The sequence below is a fragment of the Indicator indicator genome, unplaced genomic scaffold (genome assembly GCF_027791375.1).
Source record: "Indicator indicator isolate 239-I01 unplaced genomic scaffold, UM_Iind_1.1 iindUn_scaffold_53, whole genome shotgun sequence".
Classification (NCBI taxonomy): domain Eukaryota; kingdom Metazoa; phylum Chordata; class Aves; order Piciformes; family Indicatoridae; genus Indicator; species Indicator indicator.
In genome coordinates this window covers 305,387-326,727 of record NW_026539188.1, presented here as the reverse complement: position 1 = coordinate 326,727, position 21,341 = coordinate 305,387, and the positions used below count along the sequence as shown (strand labels likewise).

Genomic DNA, 21,341 nt, shown 5'->3' with positions numbered 1-21,341 from the left:
CCAGAACCCCTCAGCATCCAGCTCCCGCCAGCACCCCTAACCCCTCCCCTGAAGTCCCCCAGCACCCAGCCCCCCCCAGGATCCCCTCAGTTCCCGCTGGACACCCTCAGCCCCCACCCTGCCCATCCCCCATCTGCCCCCCAGCTCCCTGGGCTCCCCTGTGCAGGTGAGTTGGGGTGGGGGCACAATGACAGAGTCCCCCCCCTCCCCCCTGGACTCCTTAAGTGACCCCCCTGGGACCTCAGAGCTTGAGGGGAGGGAGGTCAGGGTCCCCTCTGCACCCCAAATTGGGGAAGGGTCATTTTTGGGGGGGGTAGGGTGCTGATGGGGGGGGAGTAGGGTCCCCTCTGCAGCCCAAAATGGGGGGGGGGCATCACTTACAGGGGGCGGGCACTGCTGGGGTGGCTTTAGGGTCCCCTCTGCACCCTAAATCATCCCGGGGGGGCCTCTCTCACAGCTCTGGTTTTTTTTGGGGGGGTCTCTGTGTCTCTCCCACAGGCCCAGTTCCTGCCCCTCCCCCGCCTCAGTTTGAAGCTCTCCTGCAGGAGGTGCGAGGGCTGAGGGGGGACCTGAGGGCTCTCACCTGGACCCTGCAGCAGCTTTTTGGGGGGGGGAGGGGGTTTAAGGGGACCCCCCCTGCCATCGGCTCACAGCCATGAGGAGGCCATGGACACCCTCCCCCACCCCTCCAATAATTTTGGGGTGGGGGCAGGGAGCTGCTGTGACCCCCCCCAGATGCAATAAAGTAGGGTTGGAGCCCAACCCCCCCAGAATGTCGAGGTGGGACCAGGGGCAGCATCTGAGGGGGGAGGGGCAGGGGGGACTCAGCCCCAACCTTGGGCCCATATCTGGGGGGGGGAGGGGTTGGACTGGGGGGTGCAGCCTCAAAAAGGCAGGGGGCTGCTGTGGGAAGGGGGGGGCAGGGTGGGTGAGGGACTGGGGCGTGATGGGGACAGGGAGCAGAGAGCTGGGGGGGGAAGCACAGAGCTGGGGGAAATTGGGGGGAGGGGGTTGGGGGTGGGAGGAGGGTTGGGGTGACCTGGGGGAGAGCTGGTGGGGGCCAGTGAGGTTTTGGGGTAGGGGGGGCTTGGAGGGTCTTTGGGGGTCAGTTGAATTTTTTTGGGGGGTGGGCTGTTGGGGGCCAGTGGGGTTTGGGAAGGAAGTGTTGGGAGGTCATGGGGGGTACATTTGAGGGTCATTTGGGGGGGGTCTTTGGGAGTCAGTTTTTTTGGGGGGGCTGTTGGGGCTCAGTGAGATTGAGGGTCTTTGGGGTGTCCTGGGGGGTGTTGGGGGAGGGTTGGGAGTCATTTGGGGAGGGTCTTTGGGGTTGGGGTGAGGTTTTGGGGGGGGGGGCTGGGAGGTGTTGGAGGCTGTGTTGGGGGTCAGTTGTGTTGGGACTGTTGGGGCAGTGAGGTTTTGGGGTGGGGGATTGGGAAGGGCCTGGGGGGGGTCGTGTTGGGAGTCTGTTGGGTTTTGGGGTGGGGGTCGTGGGGGGCTGTGGGGGATCAGAGAGATGGGAGGGGGGGAGGGGCAGCCATGGTCTCGTGGCCAGGCCTGGGATGTTGGAGGTCCTCTGGTGACCCCTGGTGGCCAATCGCTGTGGGCACTGAGCTCCATGTGGTGCCCATGGTTGTGGGCACTGAGCTCCATGTGGTGCCCATGGCTGTGGGCACTCAACTCCATGTGGTGCCAATCGCTGTGGGCACTGAGCTCCATGTGGTGCCCATGGCTGTGGGCACTCAGCTCCATGTGGTGCCCATGGTTGTGGGCACTGAGCTCCATGTGGTGCAAATGGCTGTGGGCACTGAGCTCCATGTGGTGCCCATGGTTGTGGGCACTGAGCTGCATGTGGTGCCCATGGCTGTGGGCACTCAACTCCATGTGGTGCCAATCGCTGTGGGCACTGAGCTCCATGTGGTGCCCATGGCTGTGGGCACTCAGCTCCATGTGGTGCCCATGGTTGTGGGCACTGAGCTCCATGTGGTGCCAATGGCTGTGGGCACTCAACTCCATGTGGTGCCCATGGCTGTGGGCACTGAGCTCCATGTGGTGCCCATGGCTGTGGGCACTCAACTCCATGTGGTGCCAATCGCTGTGGGCACTCAGCTCCATGTGGTGCCCATGGCTGTGGGCACTCAACTCCATGTGGTGCCCATGGCTGTGGGCACTCAACTCCATGTGGTGCCAATGGCTGTGGGCACTGAGCTCCATGTGGTGCCCATGGCTGTGGGCACTCAGCTCCATGTGGTGCCAATGGCTGTGGGCACTGAGCTCCATGTGGTGCCCATGGTTGTTGGCACCCAGCCCCATGTGGTGCCCATGGCTGTGGGCATTCAGCTCCATGTGGTGCCCATGGCTGTGGGCACTCATCTCCATGTGGTGCCAATGGCTGTGGGCACTCAGCTCCATGTGGTGCCCATGGCTGTGGGCATTCAGCTCCATGTGGTGCCCATGGCTGTGGGCACTGAGCTCCATGTGGTGCCCATGGCTGTGGGCACTCATCTCCATGTGGTGCCCATGGTTGTGGGCAGCCAGCCCCATGTGGTGCCCATGGCTGTGGGCACTGAGCCACGTGTGGTGCCCACACCCAGCCCCATGTGGGCACCCAGCCCATGAGGCTCCCATAGATGTGGGCACCCAGCCCCCTGTGGCACCACAATCTGCCTGTGCCCTCCCCTGGCCGTGCAGTGGGGTGGGCACAGCAGCCCTGCCATGCCAGCTGTGGGGCAGAGCTGAGCCTGGCACTGCCCAAGCTCTCCCCCGGTGCCCTCTGGTGCCGTTATGAAACCTCCTGCAGCTTCTGACCCTGTGGCAGCTCTCCCGGGGCTGGCACCTCCCGGGCCGGGTGGGCACGGACCTGCCCCCTGGCATAGGGCAGGGGCCAGGCTGGGCCAGGGGCCATATGGGGGTGGGGGGCAGTGAGATTCGGGGGGCAGAGCGGCACCGAGTGGGGCAACAGGGCCTGGGGGTGGCAGATGTGGGGCAGAGGGAGCCAGGGAGGGGCAGGGAGTGGGGTAGAAGGTGCCAGGGGGGCAGGATGTGGGGCAATAGGTACCAGGGGGCCACGAAGGTGGAGGGGCTATACATGCCAGGGGTGGCAGATGTAGGGCAGAGTGTGCCAGGGTGGGCAGGGTGTGGGGCAACAGGTGCCAGGGTGGGCAGGGTGTGAGGCAGAGGGGGCCCATAGGGCAGGGTGTGGGACAGAGGATGCCAGGGGCACCAAAAGGGCAAGAGGGTACCTAGGGGGCACATCTGCCCCCTGCAATGACTCTGTGTGTGTGTCCCCAGCTCTGGGGACCATGCCAGGGCCAAGTTGGTGCCACCTGGCCCCTGCTGCCCGCTGGCTATTTCGGTGCCCCCGCAGCTGTCCCCTCCACCCCCGCAGCCCTGGCACCAACGCTGCCCTCCCACGCTCCTGGGACAGCAGCCAGCAGATGCCAGCCCCCCCCTGCCTGGGTGTGGGGGGCACAGGGACAGGGACAGGGACATTGTTCAGATGCCTCCCAGGCCAGAGAGGTGCCAGGGGGGACGATGGGCAGACCCTGCCCACGGTCACAAGTGGGGCAGGCCGTGGGCACAGCTATCCCCCCCCCAGTTTGCTGCCCCATGGAAGGGGCTGGGGGACAGCACCCTCCAGGAGAAGACTTTTGTCACCTGGTGGGGGAGAGGTGGCACAAGGTCCCCACCTCACCCATGGGCATCCTGCCAGGCTGCTGCCACTAATGGGCTGTGAAGTTCCAGAGGGGTCAGGGTCAGCAGATGGGATGGGGACAGGGAGCAGGTGGGGAGAGGGAGGGGGCAGGGGACAGGGGACAGGGAGGGGGGGCACAGGGGATGGGGATGGTGGTGGGGAGGTGGTGGAAAGGAGATGGTGAAGGGGGGAGATGGTGAAGGGGGGAGATGGTGCTGGGCACTGGGCATGGCTGGGGCTGAGGACAGTGGCCCAGGAGGCTCAGCCTGGGGCCAGCTTCTCCTGGCTTGGGGCCACCCCTGGGCTGAGACCATGGAGGGGAAGCACTGGGAGGAAGGACAGACAGAGTGGGGCACTGCATGGTGCAGAGTATGGAGATGGACAGACAGAGAGACAGGAGGTGTGGCCTGCAGGGTGGACAGGACAGGATGGGACAGCCCAGAGAGGAAGAGAGTGGATGGAGATGGATTGAGGTGGATGGAAATGGTTGGATGGAGATGGATGGAGATGGATGGGGATGGTTGGAGATGGAGATGGTGGATGGAGATGGATGGGGATGGTTGGATGGAGTTGGATGGGGATGGATGGGGATGGTTGGATGGAGTTGGATGGGGATGGTTGGAGATGGGGATGGTTGGATGGAGATGGATGGGGATGGATGGGGATGGTTGGATGGAGTTGGATGGGGATGGTTGGAGATGGGGATGGTTGGATGGAGATGGATGGGGATGGATGGGGATGGTTGGATGGAGTTGGATGGGGATGGTTGGAGATGGGGATGGTTGGATGGAGATGGATGGAGATGGTTGGAGATGGATGGAGGTGGTTGGGGATGGTTGGATGGAGATGGAGATGGATGGAGATGGTTGGAGATGGATGGAGATGGTTTGATGGAGATGGATAGAGATGGATGGACAGACACAGTGTGGAGGACAGCTTGCAGAGACAGATGGACAGAGCATGGTGCTGGGGATAGAGCTGTGTCCTGTCTCATTCCCAGCTCCATCCTGTCAGTCTGTCCCCTCCATCCCCAGCTCCATCCTGTCAGTCTGTCCCTGCATCCCTAGCTCCATCCTGTCTGTTTGTCCCCTCCATCCCCAGCTCCATCCTGTCTGTCTGTCCCCTCCATCCCCAGCTCCATCCTGTCTGTCTGTCTGTCCCCCCAGGCAGTGTCTGTGGTCGTTTCAGGCTGTGCCTGGAAAGTTTTCCACAGCTCTTGAACAGGAAGTGGCAGAACAGAAATAAATCACCACTGGGTGTGAGAAGGAAACCACTGCTGGGGGCTCAGCAGTGGCCTTGGGCAGGCTGCTACCAGAGTTGGGTTCTGCAGGCCTAAGTCTCTCTCCTTTTGGCTTCCTGGCTCTGGGAGAGACTAAGTTGTGCCTCCTGCTGGCTCCCTGCTGGCTTTGGCTGTGCCCTCTGTTCTGGCTAAGTACTAACAAACAACTCTCTGCTCCTTCTCTTCTCCCTTGTGCACAGGGGGGGTAGAGGGAAGGGGGCAGGGAGTGGGGAAGCTATTTGCAGCTCCCTGGTTTTGTCCAGGGGGTTCCTGTGCTGTTTATAGACTGCACAGCTCTGGGGCTGGGGCTGGTGCCTGCTCATTGCAGTCCAGGGCCGGCCTTGGAGCTGTGCCTCTAAAGCCAGCTTCAGTTGCCTCCAGCTGGGCTGCTTCAGCAATTTAATGTTGGGGGAATTAACTCACCACAGTGTCCTCTCTGGCCCTCCATGACCACCTCCACCTGTCTGTCTGTCCTTCCATGTCCACCTCCACCTGGTCTGCCTGTCCCCCATCCCCAGCTGCACCCTATCTGTCTGTTCCCCCTAGCAATGTCCTGCTTGCCCCCCCATCCCCAGCTCCATCCTGTCTGTCTGTCCCCCCCTATCCCCAGCTCCATCTTGTCTGTCTGTCCCCTCCATCCCCAGCTCCATCCTGTCTGTCTGTCCCCTCCATCCCCAGCTCCATCCTGTCTGTCTGTCCCCCCCATCCCTAGCTCCATCCCGTCTGTCCCCCCATCCCCAGCTCCATCCTGTCTGTCTGTCCCCTCCATCCCCAGCTCCATCCTGTCTGTCTGTCCCTGCATCCCCAGCTCCATCCTGTCTGTCTGTCCCCCCATCCCCAGCTCCATCCTGTCTGTCTGTCCCCTCCATCCCCAGCTCCATCCTGTCTGTCTGCCCCTCATCCCCAGCTCCATCTTGTCCATCTGTCCCCTCCATCCCCAGCTCCATCCTGTCTGTCTGTCCCCTCCATCCCCAGCTCCATCCTGTCTGTCTGCCCCTCATCCCCAGCTCCATCTTGTCCGTCTGTCCCCTCCATCCCCAGCTCCATCCTGTCTGTCTGTCCCCCCATCCCCAGCTCCATCCTGTCTGTCTGTCCCCCCCATCCCTAGCTCCATCCCGTCTGTCCCCCCATCCCCAGCTCCATCCTGTCTGTCTGTCCCCTCATCCCCAGCTCCATCCTGTCTGTCTGTCCCCTCCATCCCCAGCTCCATCCTGTCTGTCTGTCCCCTCCATCCCCAGCTCCATCCTGTCTGTCTGTCCCCCCATCCCCAGCTCCATCCTGTTTGTCTGTCCCCTCCATCCCCAGCTCCATCCTGTCTGTCTGTCCCCTCCATCCCCAGCTCCATCCTGTCTGTCTGTCCCCCCCATCCCTAGCTCTGTCCTGTCTGTCCCCCCATCCCCAGCTCCATCCTGTCTGTCTGTCCCCCCCATCCCTAGCTCTATCCTGTCCGTCCCCCCATCCCCAGCTCCATCCTGTCTGTCTGTCCCCTCCATCCCCAGCTCCATCCTGTCTGTCTGTCTCCCTCATCCCCAGTTCCATCCTGTCTGTCTGTCCCCCCATCCCTCGTCCGTCTGTCCACACCACTGCCAGGCTCCAGCCTATCTTTGGCCCTGGGCAGGCTCTGGGGCTGCCAAATGTTCCCTGCGGAGATTAGCAGCGGCCGGCAGCAGGAAACTCTGAGTCACAGCTCCTGGGGCCGGGGGCTGGGGCCGGGGGGCAGCCGGCAGTGCCCTGGGAGCGCCTGGCCCTGCTGGGACACTCGCGGGGGGACACAGGTGAGGCCACCCCAGCGCTCCTGGGCTCCTCAGCTGTCCCCAGCCAGCCCCGAGGGACACTCGACCCTGCCCCGCTGCGTCTGGCTTGCTCGCATGGTCCTCTTGGCTCAGCCCCACGGCAGTTCGGGAGGGGTGGGCCTGGGAGGGGGGGGGGGGAGGGGACACAAAGTGCTTGTCCCAGCTCTGCACACCTGGAGGTGCTGCTGCTGCTGCTGCTGACCTCGCTGCGGCCAGGCTGCAGCTACTGGTGCAGAGGAGAAGCGTCCAGGGCCCTGCTTCAGGGCCGAGGATGAGGTGGGGAGAGGGAGCCCTGAGCACATCAGAGGGAAGATGTGGGGTGGGATGTGGGGTGGCAGATGGAGCCCTGAGGCCATCAGAGGGAAGATGTGGGGTGGGATGTGGGGTGGCAGATGGAGCCCTGAGGCCATCAGAGGGGGATGTGGGGTAGGGAGAGGGAGCCCTGAGCCATCCAATGGGGGATGAGTGGTGGAAGAGAGAGCCCTGAACCCATCTTGGGGGGTGTGGGGTGGGGAGAGGAAGCCCTCAGCCTGTCTGTGGGTGGATGTGGGGTGGGATATGGGGTGGCGGAAGGGAGCCCTGAGCTCATCACAGCAGGGATGTGGGGTGGGGAGAGGGAACCCTGAGCACATCAGTGGGGGAAGGTGCAGTGGGAGGTGGGAGCCCTGAGCCCATCCATGGGGGGATGTGGGGCACAATGAGCATCTCCTGTCCCTCCCCTGGGAGGCTCTGGGGCCTCTCCTCTGGGGGCTGATGTGGGGCTGAGCTGGGCTGGATGTGGGACTGAGCCCCCTCCTGTGTGAGGGCCCAAGAGGGAGCCCCTCAGGGGTGCTCAGCCCCTCAGGGGTCCTCAGCTCCACCACATGGGCAGGTTGAGGTCCCCATCCCCTGCTGGTATAGGACTGGGCTGAACTGGGCTTGACTATGCCAGTTTAGGCTTGACTGGACTGGGTTAGAATGGGTTGGGCTGGGCTGCACTGGACTGGGCTGGGCTAAACTGGACTGAACTGGGTCGTGCTGGGCTTGACTGTGCTGGTTTAGGCTTGATTGGACCAGGCTAGAATAGGTTGGGCTGGGCTGGGCTAAACTGATCTGAACTGGGATGTACTGGGCTAAATCAGACTGGCCCAGGCTTGTCTGGGCTGCATTAGACAGCACAAGGCTGGACTGCATTGGTCTTGGGTGGGTTGGACTGGACTGAACTGGGTTAGTCTGGGATGCTTCAGGCCAGGTTGGTCTGGGCTGCACTGGGTTGAGTGGGTTGGACTGGGCTGAACTGGGCTGGACTGATTGGGGCTGCACCAGGCTGAACTTGGCTAAACTGGGATGGCCCACCCAGTACTGGGCTGCACTGGGATGTCCCCAGTGGGTGCCGTGGGGCCACCAGGCTGCTGCTGCCTCACAGCTGGGGGGAGCTCGGCCGCAGCCAGGGCCCATGGAGGAGTCAGATGAGGATGAGGAGGACAACGAAGAGTTCCTGGAGCGGCTGATGGCTCGCACGGGGCAGGAGGTGCCCCGGCAGGAGCTGGAGGAGCACTACGCCGTGCTGGAGGAGCTGGGCAGCGGCACCTACGGGCGAGTGGTGCTGACGGAGCCCCGCGGTGGGGGTGAGGGGTGCCGGGGCAGGGGGGAGGTGGGTGGGCAGAGGGTCCCCTGCTCCCCAAGCGGCCCCACCGCGACCTACCCGAGCCGACCCCCGGCTCTACCCAAACCACCTCCCTCTGCCCCATGCCACCTCCTGGCTCGACCCAAACCACCTCCCCCTGCCCCATGCCACCTCCTGGCTCGACCCAAACCACCTCCCCCTGCCCCATGCCACCTCCTGGCTCGACCCAAACCACCTCCCCCTGCCCCATGCCACCTCCTGGCTCTACCCAAACCACCTCCCCCCGCCCCATGCCACCTCCTGGCTCTACCCAAACCACCTCCCCCGCCCCATGCCACCTCCTGGCTCTACCCAAACCACCTCCCCCCGCCCCATGCCACCTCCTGGCTCTACCCAAACCACCTCCCCCCGCCCCATGCCACCTCCTGGCTCTACCCAAACCACCTCCCCCCGCCCCATGCCACCTCCTGGCTCTACCCAAACCACCTCCCCCACCCCATGCCACCTCCTGGCTCTACCCAAACCACCTCCCCCCGCCCCATGCCACCTCCTGGCTCTAACCAAAGCACCCCGGGGGTGCCGAGCGGGGCTGAGCCGGGGCCGCCCCTCTCTCTGGGGCTCTCCCCTCCGCGACCAGGCTCAGCGGTGGTCCTGAAGCTGCTGCTGAAGGAGAAGACTTCGCGGCGAGGGTTCCTGCGGGAGTACTGCATCGGGCGCTGCCTGGCCGGGCACGGCGCCTGCCTGCGGGCACTGCCCCTCGCCTTCGAGACCACCACGCACTTCGCCTTCGCACAGGAGCTGGCACCCGCCGGGGACCTCTGCGCCCTGCTCAGCCCCGGGGTGGGTGAGGGAACTGTGTTCCCCCCGGGGATCCCTGTGCCCTGCTCAGCCCCGGGGTGGATGAGGGACCCCTGTGCCCCCTTGGGGACCTCTGTGCCCTGCTCAGCCCCGGGGTGGGTAAAGGAACTCTGCGCCCCCTGGAGACCCTTGTGCCCTGCTTGACACAAGGGTGGGTGTGGGACCCCTATGCCCTGTTCAGCCCTGGGGTGGGTAAGGGACCCCTGTACTCCCCTGGGGATTCCTGTGCCCTGCTCAGCCCCGGGGTGGATGAGGGACCCCTGTGCCCCCTTGGGGACCTCTGTGCCCTGCTCAGCCCCGGGGTGGGTAAGGGACCTGTGCGCTGCTCACCCCAGGGCTGGATAGATGACCTTGGGCTGATGGGGACTGGGAGGAGAGGGAAGGTAAGGGAGGAGGTGCCAGGGCAGTTTTGCAGTGTGTGCGGTGGTGCCATGGGTGGCAGCAGACCCTTGGCAGCACAGGAGGTGACCGCAGGCTGCCGTGGGGCCAAGTGCAACTCACTGGTGCCAGGCAGGCCTCCGGGCAGGCTGTGCCAGGGGTGACTGTCCCACCCTTGCCCACAGGAGGGGCTGGCAGAGGAGCTGGTGAAGCGCTGTGCCCGGCAGCTGGCACAGGCCCTGGACTTCATGCACAGCCACGGCCTGGTGCACCGCGATGTGAAGCTGGACAACGTCCTCCTCTTCGACCCCCAGTGCCAGAGGGTGAAGCTGGGCGACTTTGGGCTGACCAGGGTGCAGGGCTCGCCCGTGGGGGCCATGTCTGGCACCCTGCCCTATGCCCCCCCTGAGCTCTGCCAGCTGCAGGGCTCCGAGACGCTGGAGCTGGACTCCAGCCTGGACGTCTGGGCCTTCGCTGTCCTCCTCTTCTGCCTCTGCACAGGTTGCTTCCCCTGGGCCCTGGCTGCCAGCTCTGACCCCCTGTTCCAAGACTTCAGCACCTGGCAGGAGGGGCTGGAGGGGCAGGGGGTGCCAGCAGCCTGGCAGAGCTTCAGCTCTGGGGGGCTGGAGATGTTCCGGCGCCTGCTGCAGCTGGACCCCGACCGGCGCAGCCCTGCCATGGAGGTGCAGAAGTACCTGGCCCTGCCCTGGCTGGCAGCTGCCAGTGCCACAGAGGTGCCACCCAGCAGCCCCCAGACCGCCCTGAGCGGTGGCATCGAGGAGAGCCCTGGGGGCAGCGGGGGCAGGGGTGGGGCAGATGGGGTGCCCATGCCCCCTGCCAGTGCCCTGGCCCCCTGCTGGTAGCCAGCAGCTCCCCTCCAGCCTGGGGGTGGTGTCCCCAGGGGTGCCCCACGAGGGTCTGGGGTCCCTATCCCAAGCCTGAAGGCTGCAAACATGGGAAGGAGAAACAACACCTTGGGCAGCAGCTGGAGACCCCAAGTCCTGCAGCTGGAGACCCCAAACCTGCAGCTGGAGACCCCAAATCTGCAGCTGGAGACCCCAAGTCCTGCAGCTGGAGACCCCAAATCTGCAGCTGGAGACCCCAAACCTGCAGCTGGAGACCCCAAACCTGCAGCTGCAGACCCCAGTCCCTTGCCAGCTGCTGTCCCTTGCTGCTGGTGACATCGTTCCACCCAAGCAACCCTTGAGATGCTCCAAGGCAGCCCAGAGCAGAAGCAGCCTGGGATGCTCCCTGCTGTGGTAGGGACTTGGCCTCAGATGGGCTCCAGAGGTCCCTTCCAGCCTGAACTGTGCTGGGATTGCAGGAGAGAGAGAAGCAGGAGGGGAGCAGCGATCGAGGCAGGAACCCTGCGAGGGCTGCTGCAAGACCTTGATGGAGGCAGAGGCTGAAGCTGCTCAGAGGCACCCAGGAGCTCCTCTGGCCTCCAGCTCCTTCCTGCACCTGAGGGCTGAGAAGGTTAATTGGGGAAGATGCTCCACAGCCTCCCCGGGGATTAATTGCTGTAATTAGGGAGAGAAGCTCCCTGCAGGTTGAGGAGCTGTGGTGTGAAGCCTTCAGCGCTTGCAGCTCTGCTCTGCTGAGACCCCACCCGGAGCACTGCCTCCAGCTCTGCAGCCCCCAGCACAAGAAGGACCTGGAGCTGCTGGAGAGGGTCCAGAGCAGGCCATGAGGATGATCCAAGGGCTGCAGCACCTCTGCTGTGGAGGGAGGGGGCTGGGAGGAGCTGCCAGGTGGATCTCTAAGACTGGAGTCAGGACCTGCCAAAGCTGTGGGCAGGCTGTGGGCAGAGATGGGCAGGGTGGGAGGGGGCACCAGGGAGAGTTGGCTGTGGGCAGAGATGGGCAGGGTGGGAGGGGGCACCAGGGATAGTTGGCTGTGGGCAGGGATGGGCAGGGTGGGAGGGGGCACCAGGGAGAGTTGGCTGTGGGCAGAGAGGGGCAGGGTGGGAGGGGGCACCAGGGAGAGTTGGCTGTGGGCAGAGATGGGCAGGGTGGGAGGGGGCACCAGGGAGAGTTGGCTGTGGGCAGAGATGGGCAGGGTGGGAGGGGGCACCAGGGAGAGTTGGCTGTGAGCTGGTTGGTAGCACAGGAGGGTGAAGAGACAGAATGGGAGCAGCAAACTGGGGGGGCTCTGGGTGGGCAGGAGAGGACACACAACAAAATTGGCTTCAGTTCTGCACCTCCAGCAGGGCAGGGACTGGGCAGGCTCTGGAGGGGAGGTTGTGGACTGAGGTCATGGTCTGGAGGCTGCACAAACACCTGCCTGGGGCTCAGGCAGCCATCTGCTCCCTGCTGGCTCTCCCACAGGAGCTGCTGGCAGCAGGGAGGACAGCAGCAGTGCCCCAGCAGCCTTGGCACCCAAGCTCGGTGCCACCCTGTGCCTGGGGAGGGCTCTGCTGGGAGGCAGCGTCCTGGGGCTGTCCTGCAGCCCTCTGAGCATCCCACAGCTCTGCTCTGGAACATGGAGCTTCTGCAGCCTCCTGCTGGGACCTCTCCCCAGAGCCTCTGCACATCCCTCCCTGGGGACCCTCAGCAGATCCACCTCCTGCACACCACCCCGGGAGGGGGAAAGTAGCTCAGATGCTGAAGCTTAAATAAATTTTTTTTGCTGCTTTGCCTTTTTTTTTTTTTTTTTTTAAACATGTTTTCCTCTCAGCCCTCTGCTGGAGGCCTGAATCCTGCTCCTTCTCTTCCTCAGGGGCAGGCAGGCTCAGAGACAGGGGGGGTCCAGCAGAGTCAGGGGGGGTCCAGCAGAGACAGGGGGGGTCCAGCAGAGTCAGGAGGGGTCCAGCAGAGTCAGGGGGGGTCCAGCAGAGACAGGGGGGGTCCAGCAGAGTCAGGGGGGGTCCAGCAGAGTCAGGAGGGGTCCAGCAGAGTCAGGGGGGGTCCTGCCTCTCATCACTCTGTGGTGGTGAGGTTCAGGTTGGCCACGAGGAAAAGTTTCTGTCCTGCAGGAGCAGTCAGGACCTGGCAGGGGCTGCCCAGGGAGGTGGCAGAGTGAACATCCTGGAGATGTTGAAGGAACCTGTGGCCATGGCACCTGGGGCCATGGTTTGGTGGCCATAGTAGGGTTGGGTTGAGGGTTGGAGCTGATGATCTCAGAGGGCTTCTCCAGCCCAAACCATTCCATGGTTCTCTGATCCCTAAGTGTTTGGAGGGGGCACAAAGCCAGCTGGGGGTGTGCCCAGTGCCAGCTCCATCAGTCAGGAGGCTTCTCCTATGGAGCTGCCCATCCTGAACTGAAGCCTGGGGATGCTCAAACCACAGCCCAAGGGGATGCTCAACCCCAGGAGGGTGGTGGTCCTGTGGCTGGGGGTGGGAAACTCTCCCATCCCAGAGGAGTTGTCTCCCAGGTGAGGTCCTGCAGACTGATGCTGAATTTCTCCCAAGCTTCCTGGGGTTTTCCAGGTGAGGAAAAGCAGAGAACCACAGAATCCTTTAGGCTGGAAGAGACCTTTGAGATCATGGAATGGGTTGGGTTGGAAGGGACCTTGAAGATCAACCAGTTTCAACCCCCTGCCATGGGCAGGGACACCTCCCACCAGCCCAGCTTGTTCAAGGCCTCATCCAGCCTGGCCTTGAACACCTCCAGGGAGAGGACATCCACAGCTTCTCCTAATACCCAGTCTAAAGATCCACCAGGTCCAGTCATGACCCCAGCACTGCCAAGGCCACCACAAAACCACATCCTTCAGCAACACATCTGCATAGGAACCCTCCAGGGATGGGGAGGTGGAGCTCCAGATGTTCCTCCCCATGTCTGTTTTAGTGCTGGTTTGAATGCCTGGAGGGCTGTTGGGTGAGGGCAGTGCCCTTTGCTGCTCTCCAAGAAAGGCTCCTCTGAGACACAAAGTGCTGGGACAAGCACCATGTGGATGAGAGTGGATGGAGAACAGCCTGAAGGAGAAGGACTTTGGGGTGCTGGGTGAGGAGGATCTCACCCATGGCCTGGGCTGCAGCAGGAGATGTGTGGCCAGCAGGGCAAGGGAAGGATCCTGCCCCTCTGCTCTGCTCTGCTCAGACCCCACCTGCAGCACTGCCTCCAGCTCTGGAGCCCCCAGCACAAGGACCTGGAGCTGCTGGAGAGGCTCCAGAGGAGGCCACCAAGATGATCAGAGGGCTGCAGAACCTCCCCTGTGGGGACAGGCTGAGAGCTGGAGCTGTGCAGCCTGGAGAAGGCTCCAGGGAAGCTTTGGAGCAGCCTTCCAGTACCTGAAGGAGTTCCAGGAGAGCTGGGAAGGGACTTTTGACAAGGGCTGGGAGTGTCAGGATGAGGGGAAAGGCTTTGAGATGGGAGAGGGCAGATTGAGTCTGGAGAGGAGGAAGAAATTCCTGACAGTAAGGCTGGGCAGACACTGGCACAGGTTGCCCAGGGAGGCTGTGGCTGCCTCCTCCCTGGAGGTGTTCAAGGCCAGGCTGACCTACAGAGTGGGTTGGGCTGGAAGGGACCTCAAAGCTCATCCAGCTCCAACCCCCTGCCATGGACATGGACACCTCCCACAGCCCAGGCTGAGAGCTGGCTGCAGGCAAATCTCAAAGAGTTCAGTAAGGACAAGATCAGGGTCCTGCACCTGGGGAGGAATAACAGCAGGCAGCAGGACAGGTCAGGAAATGCCCTGCTGGAAAGCAGCTCCATGGAGAAAGACCTTGGAGTGCTGGTGGGCAGCAAGTTCTGCATGGGACAGCAAAGTGCCCTTGGGGCCAGGAGAGCCAATGGGGTCCTGGGGGGCAGCAAGAGAAGTGTGGCCAGCAGGGCTGGGGAGGTTCTGCTCCTCCTCTGCTCTGCCCTGCTGAGGCCACAGCTGCAATCCTGTGTCCAGTCTGGGGCTCCCCAGTTCAAGAGAGACAGAGAGCTGCTGGGAGAGTCACCAGGGTGATTTGGGGGCATCTCCCCTGGGGAGAGAGATTGAGAGCCCTGGGGGTGGAAAGCCTGGAGAAGACTGAGAGGGATCTGATCAATGTCCCTCAACAGCTGAGGGGTGGGGGGCAAGTGGAGGGGCCAAGCTCTTTTTAGTGGTGCACAGCAATAAGACAAGGGACAACAGGGACAAGCCTGAACACAAAAGATTTCAGCTCAACATAAGGAGAAACTTCCTTACAGTGAGGGTGACAGAGCCCTGGAGCAGGCTGCCCAGGGGGGTTGTGGAGTCTCCTTCTCTGGAGGCTTTCAAAACCTGCCTGGATGTATTCCTGTGCCGACTACCCCGGGTGCCCCTGCTTTGGCACGGGGCTTGGACTGGATAATCTCTGGAGGTCCCTTCCAACGTGCTGTGATACATTCCAGCTGCAGGTCAGGGGTAGCTGTGGGACTCCAGCAGCGTTTGTGATCCTCTACGGACCTCTGGTGTCCAAACCGAGAACTTGGCATTCGCAGGTTCTCCGGTTGTAGGACACTTCAGTTCGGTCAGGGGTTGGAGCAGGCTGCCCAGGGATGGGGTCCCCATCCCTGGAGGTGTTCTAGAAACCTGTGGCCATGGCACCTGGGGACATGGTGATGTTGGGTTGATGGTTGGACTTGATGTTCTTAGAGATCTTTTCCAGCCTTAATGATTCTGTGATAGGAGCTGCAAGGATCATCCAGACAGAGAATGGTCTGGGTTGGAAGGGACCTCCAAGGTCATTCAGTTCAACGCCCTCTGCAGTCAGCAGGGACATCCTCCACCAGATCAGGCTGCCCAGGACCTGTCCAGAGGGGAACCTCAATTTACCAATGAGACAAGTAACTTGGAGCTGCATGTACAGAGGTCTCTGAGTGACCCCTGGCTCCAGCCTCCTTTCAGGGAGCTGTAGAGAGCAATAAGGTCTCCCTTCAGCCTCCTCTTCTCCACACCATACAACCCCAGGTCCCTCAGCTGCCCCTCCCCAGTCCTCTTCTCCAGACCCTTCCCCAGATCTGTTGCCCTTCTCTGGACCTGCTCCAGCCCTCAATGTCCTTCGTGGGGTAAGGAGCCCAAAACTGATCTCAGTGTTTGAGGTGTGGCCTTACCATTGCCCAGTCCATTGCCCTGCTCCTGCTGCCCACACCATTGCTGCTCCAGGCCAGGCTGCTGGTGCTCTTCTTGGGCACCTGGGCACAGCTGGCTTATCCTCAGCCAGTTGGCAGCCAGCACCCCCAGATCCTTCTTTGGTTTCCAGCCACTGTCATTCTCTCCTTGTACCCCATGTCACCTCTGCACTCCATGGCATCCCTGCAGCCAACGCCACCCCTGTACCCCATGCTCCTCCTGCATCCCATGCCCCTGCTGTGCCCCAAGACTCCCATGCACCCTGTGTGCTTTCTGCTCCCCATGGCCCCCTGTACCCCACGTCTCCTCTGCACCTCACATCCTCCCTGTCCCCCATGTTCCCCCTGAACCCCATGTCCTTCCTGCCCCTTATGTCCCCCCATATCCCTCCCATTCCCATGTTCCCCCTGAACCCCATGTCCTTCCTGCCCCTTATGTCTCCCCATATCCCTCCCATTCCCATGTTCCCCCTGAACCCCATGTCCTTCCTGCCCCTTATGTCCCCCCATATCCCTCCCATTCCCATGTTCCCCCTGAACCCCATGTCCTTCCTGCCCCTTATGTCTCCCCATATCCCTCCCATTCCCATGTTCCCCTGAACCCCATGTCCTTCCTGCCCCTTATGTCCCCCCATATCCCTCCCATTCCCATGTTCCCCCTGAACCCCATGTCCTTCCTGCCCCTTATGTCCCCCCATATCCTTCCCATTCCCATGTTCGCCCTGTACCCAATGTCCACCCCCACACCCAATGCCACCCTTGCACCCAATGTCACCCCTACCTGTGATGTCCCTCATACATCTCATGTCCTCCCCTGCCTCCATGTCCCCTGTGTCCCCCATGTCCAAGTGGTGTCCCCCAGGGCTCAGCACTGGAGCCGGTCCTGTTTAACATTTTTAGCAATGATCTGGGTGAAGGTATGGAGGCTCCCTCAGTCAGCTTGCAGGTGACACCAAGCTGGGTGGGAGTTGATCTGCTGGAGGGCTGGGAGGCTCTGCAGAGGGACCTGGCCAGGCTGCATCCATGAGGTGAGGCCAAAGGGATGAGGTTCAACAAGGCCAAGAGCTGAGTGCTGCACTTGGGGCACACAACCCCCTTCAGTGTTGCAGTTTTAGAGAGGAGTGGCTGGAGAGCTGCTCCACAGAGAAGGACCTGAGGGTGACTGTGAGCCAGTGTGTGCCCAGAAGGCCACCAGTGTAGTAGCCCCCCAGGAGCCCTGGCTGTGAGCCCCGCGGGAGCCCTGGCTGTGAGACCCCCAGGAGCCCTGGCTGTGAGCCACCCGGGAGCCCTGGCTGTGAGCCCCCCAGGAGCCCTGGCTGTGAGCCTCCCGGGAGCCCTGGCTGTGAGCCCCCCGTGAGCCCTGGCTGTGAGCCTCCCGGGAGCCCTGGCTGTGAGTCCCCCGGGAGCCCTGGCTGTGAGCCTCCCGGGAGCCCTGGCTGTGAGCCCCCCAGGAGCCCTGGCTGTGAGCCTCCCGGGAGCCCTGGCTGTGAGCCCCCCGTGAGCCCTGGCTGTGAGCCCCCCAGGAGTCCTGGCTGTGAGCCCCCTGGGAGTCCTGGCTGTGAGCCCCCCGGGAGCCCTGGCTGTGAGTACCCCGGGAACCAGGGCTATGAACCCCCCGGGAGCACTGGCTGTGAATCCCCTGGGAGCCAGGGCTGTGAATCCCCTGGGAGCCAGGGCTGTGAGCCCCCCGGGATTCCGGTGTTGTGTCCCCCCCGGGGAGTCCGGTGCTGCAGCACCAAAAGTAAAGGCACCGACACCAAGAAGCTTTTGCATCCAAGACCGCCAAGAAGCCTTTCCTTTTGTTATCACACCACCAGCCCTCAAGTGCTTTTTCTCCCCCTTCATACACCTCCCCGATCTCCTTCACCGCCTGGGAAATTCACACCTCCTCTTCCTTTGTTTTTCACAGCTCTCTCTGCCTGGGGTTATTTACATTTCTGAGCTAACTTTCCCAGGGTTAAACTGCCCTCAGGCCTCCTATCCACATCTTCCCCTTTTTGTTTTTACCATTGCAGGTGCAATGTTCATTATCCTCTGCAGGATCCTTGCAGACCTGAAAGTGAACAGGGCACTCCTAACATCAGGATTAATACAATAAATAATACCAACAACCCAGTTTGTAATACCCTTGTGTATAGATTTAAAAGTATCCCTTAGGCTTGTAGAACTCATACCATTAAATTCCATACAGCCATTAGCAGCTTGAAGCAAGGGACAATACCTGCAAGCAGAGAGCAAGGGTGATTAAAACCTTCACCAGTATGAACTCAATCTTTATATTTCCTCTCTGCCAAAGTGACATCCTGGTGATTGGGTACAGTCAGCATGGCTTCACCAGGGGCAAATCCTGCCTGACAAACCTGGTGGCCTTCTATGAACAGGTGACAACATTAATAGATGAGGGGGGAGCAACTGATGTCGTTGACCTGGACCTGAGCAAAGCCTTCCACACTGTCCCACACCACATCCTGGTCTCCAAACTGGTGACACATGGGTTTGATGGGTGGACCACGAGATGGATAAAGAACTGGCTAGAGGGCCACACCCAAAGAGTGGCTGTCAATGGCTCCATGTCCCACTGCAGGCCAGGGACAAGCAGAGTCCCTCAGGGATCAGTGCTGGGACCAGTCTTGTTCAACATCTTTGTTGGTGACATGGACAGAGGCATTGAGTGCACCCTCAGCAAGTTTGCTGATGACACCAAGCTGTGTGGTGCAGCAGACAGGCTGGAGGGAAGGGATCCATCCCGAGGGACCTGGACAGGCTGGAGAGGTGGCCACAAGCCAACCTCAGGAGGTTCAACAAGACCAAGGGCAGGGTCCTGCGTCTGGGTCGAGGCAATCCCAAGCACAAACACAGGCTGGGCAGGGACTGGCTGGAAAGCAGCCCTGAGGAGAGGGACTTGGGGGTGCTGGGGGATGAGAAGCTCAACATGAGCTGTCAATGTGCACTTGCAGCCCAGAAAGCCAATCAGATCCTGGGCTGCATCAAGAGAAATGTGGCCAGCAGGCCAAGGGAGGTGATTCTCCCTCTCTACTCAGCTCTGGTGAGACCCCACCTGGAGTACTGCATCCAGTTCTGGAGCCTCTATTACAAGAGGGCTATGGACATGCTGGAAGGTGTCCAGAGAAGGGCCACCAGGATGATCAGAGGGCTGGAGCAGCTCTCCTATGAGGAGAGGCTGAAAGAGTTGGGGCTGTTCAGTCTGGAGAAAAGAGGTCTCCAAGGTGACCTTCTTGTGGACTTCCAGTATCTGAAGGGGGCTCCAAGAAAGCTAGGGAGGGAATTTTTAGGATATCAGGTAGTGACAGGACTATATATACAGGACAGTGTAAGGAAATGTCACTCAAAGGGCAGAGCTGTGGTGCAAGAGGTGACCCACAAGGAGGCTGGAGCAGACCATGTCTGGCTTTGTGTCAAGGGAAATGCAGAAAGGGAGCCATGAATGAAGGTATAGAAATGTTAGGGTGAGACCTGGGTGGGAAGCAAGATGGTTGTGAGGGGAAAGAGGTGCAGGCATGGGACAGTGCAGGACAGCCTGCAGTAAAAATGGCCAAGGGCTGTGGCCAGGCTGAAAGGCCCAACACAACCAAGGTCTTTGTCCCCTTGGCTCTGACCTCTGCCACCAAGTCCTGGGAGGAAAACCTTTACTGTGAGACTTTCAGGTTGTATTTTACTAAGGGCTGTGGTCAGGACTGGGTCTTTCTGCTTCATAAAGCAACCCCAGAGTTTTCTCATCTGCACTTTGCCTTTGTCTGCCTGCAATCATGGCCTCCAATGAGCTGCTCTAATGAGCCCCTGGGGATGCTTTGTGACTAACGACACTCAGTGGGTCCTATTAATACTTCAAGATACTTTGGGGTTTCCTTCAGACTTCTGGAGCAGTTTCTTCAATCTCCTGGCAGTACATGAGGATCATGGACTCAGCTCTAAGAACTCCATGGGGCTCATTAACATACAGAAAGGCCTAAGGAGCCCTGACTCTGCCTTGGATTCCTTAACAAGTCTTCAAGATTTCTCCACCCAACTGGATGTTTTTCATCTTGTAGTTAAGGTGGAAGATTTCACACTGAACCTCACGAAAATGAGGGCTTCTTTTAAAGGATATTACTTATTAATTTTCAGTTTAGAGCAGAGTTGAGAGAAGCATTCTCCAACTGATCTTGATCCAGGGTGTGTCCTCAGGAGGTCTGACCTGGGAGAAGTTGTCCCTTGATGTCTAACACTTTATGGTCAACTTTGCTGCTCACCTCCGAGACTTCACCATTTCTGTTGCTCTCTCCCATCAGGAGCCACTGCACCCTCTGGCCTTTGCTGGCCTCTCCTTCTTACCAGCTCTGTAGGAGCAGGAGGAGAAAGAAAGTCACTGTCTGGAGAAAAGCCCCCCCATGGCCCGCCAGTGACGCAGCCACAGCCTCAGCCCCAGGAGCCTTCCCACACCCAGCCCTGGGCCAGCCCCAGGCAGTGACCAGCCAGCGTAACACAGCAACTTGTCTCGCTACAAGCAAAGACACAATGCATCTTTCCAGGTGTCCAACACTCAGTAACATTCAGTTCAAAGCACCCGCGCCTAGCCGCCTGGTATTCCAGCTTCAGCTGCCTCTTGATAACGTTGTAAATCTTTCTCTGGATACAGTTACAGCCTCCAAGCGTCTTGTTGGGTCGCCATCTGGTGGAAAAGCGGCAGAACTGCACCCTTCATTCCCGTAATTAGAAATTGATTCTGTAAATATTCTAGTTGGGTCAAACTGTATATACCAAGTCAGTTATGGAATATATTTTCACAAATGTTCATTAGAATCAATATTTTACAGTGATTGTTTATTAATAATTTTAATAATTAATAAACACTATTTTCATAATTCATATTTCACAATTCATAAAGTAATGACCTCTTCACGACAACACCAAACAGCTGAGGAGCTGGGGTTGTTAGATTGGAGCAGAGCATAGGGAAAATGGGAAGGAATAGGAGGGGGAAAAGTAGTGAGACAAAGAGAGGATGAGCAAAAGAGACCCAAAGAGCAAAAGAAGGGATTTCACCATTCCCTGGATTCAGCTCAGAGAACTCTCACAAGAATAGTCCCAGGTGCTGGCAGCACTGCACACTTCCTAAAGGAGAGGTCCTCATGGCAGCAGCAGAAACAAAGCAGCACAGGCAGAGGGAGTTGCTCTGGGCCATGTGGGCAGTGAGGAGTGGAGCAGTGTTGGGAGCTGGGGGACAGACTGCTATGGAGATGGCAGATGATGCAGGCAGTGCAGAGTGGTGTGCAGAGGGAGTGGCACAGCAGGGATGGCTGCACAGGTGGTGCAGGACAGAGCTGTCAGGATTGCTACTCACATGTGGTCACCTCCCAGAAGCTGCTGTTCCCTCATCTCCCCTTGCAGGGCAGGGGTGGTGCCTCCAGAGCTCTGCTGAGTGCAGTGTGCACATTGGCCTTTCAGGGGCGCTGCTGCAGGGCTCTTAAGCCAAGCTGGTCAGGTGATGTCAGACCCTGTTTGAAATCATGAAGCCATTGGGATCTCACACTGCAGCTGCTGTCCTGAGGGTAGCAGGGGAGGCCTTGCTAAGATTCAAAGAATTGCCTTGGAGTAAATAAAAGCAAAGCAACACCAAACCATTGTGGAGTTGTTTTTGTTAGATTGGACCAAAGCAGAGGGAAAGTGGGAAGGAAAAGGAGATGTGATGGTTTTAAAACTGTCTTTTAAAAT

At 60.4% G+C, this 21,341-nt stretch overlaps 2 protein-coding genes across 2 annotated transcripts in view; one reads left to right on the top strand and one right to left on the bottom strand.

Moving 5' to 3' along the window:
* The window catches only part of LOC128980004 (scavenger receptor cysteine-rich type 1 protein M130-like), a 245,430-nt gene that overhangs the window by 36,321 nt on the left and 187,768 nt on the right, over positions 1-21,341 (bottom strand). The window lies entirely within an intron of this gene.
* Positions 8,199-10,468, top strand: LOC128980001 (uncharacterized serine/threonine-protein kinase SBK3-like). The gene is made up of 4 exons (XM_054398425.1): positions 8,199-8,370; positions 9,007-9,209; positions 9,794-10,185; positions 10,276-10,468. Exons 1-4 carry the CDS (start codon positions 8,199-8,201, stop codon positions 10,466-10,468), a joined length of 960 nt encoding a protein of 319 aa, XP_054254400.1.

Coding starts and splice junctions, on each gene's coding strand:
- LOC128980001 (XM_054398425.1), top strand. CDS start 8,199: ATGGAGGAGTCAGATGAGGATGAGGAGGACAACGAAGAGTTCCTGGAG. Junction 8,371..9,006: donor GACGGAGCCCCGCGGTGGGG/GTGAGGGGTGCC, acceptor CTCCGCGACCAG/GCTCAGCGGTGGTCCTGAAG. Junction 10,186..10,275: donor TGGCAGGAGGGGCTGGAGGG/GCAGGGGGTGCC, acceptor CGACCGGCGCAG/CCCTGCCATGGAGGTGCAGA.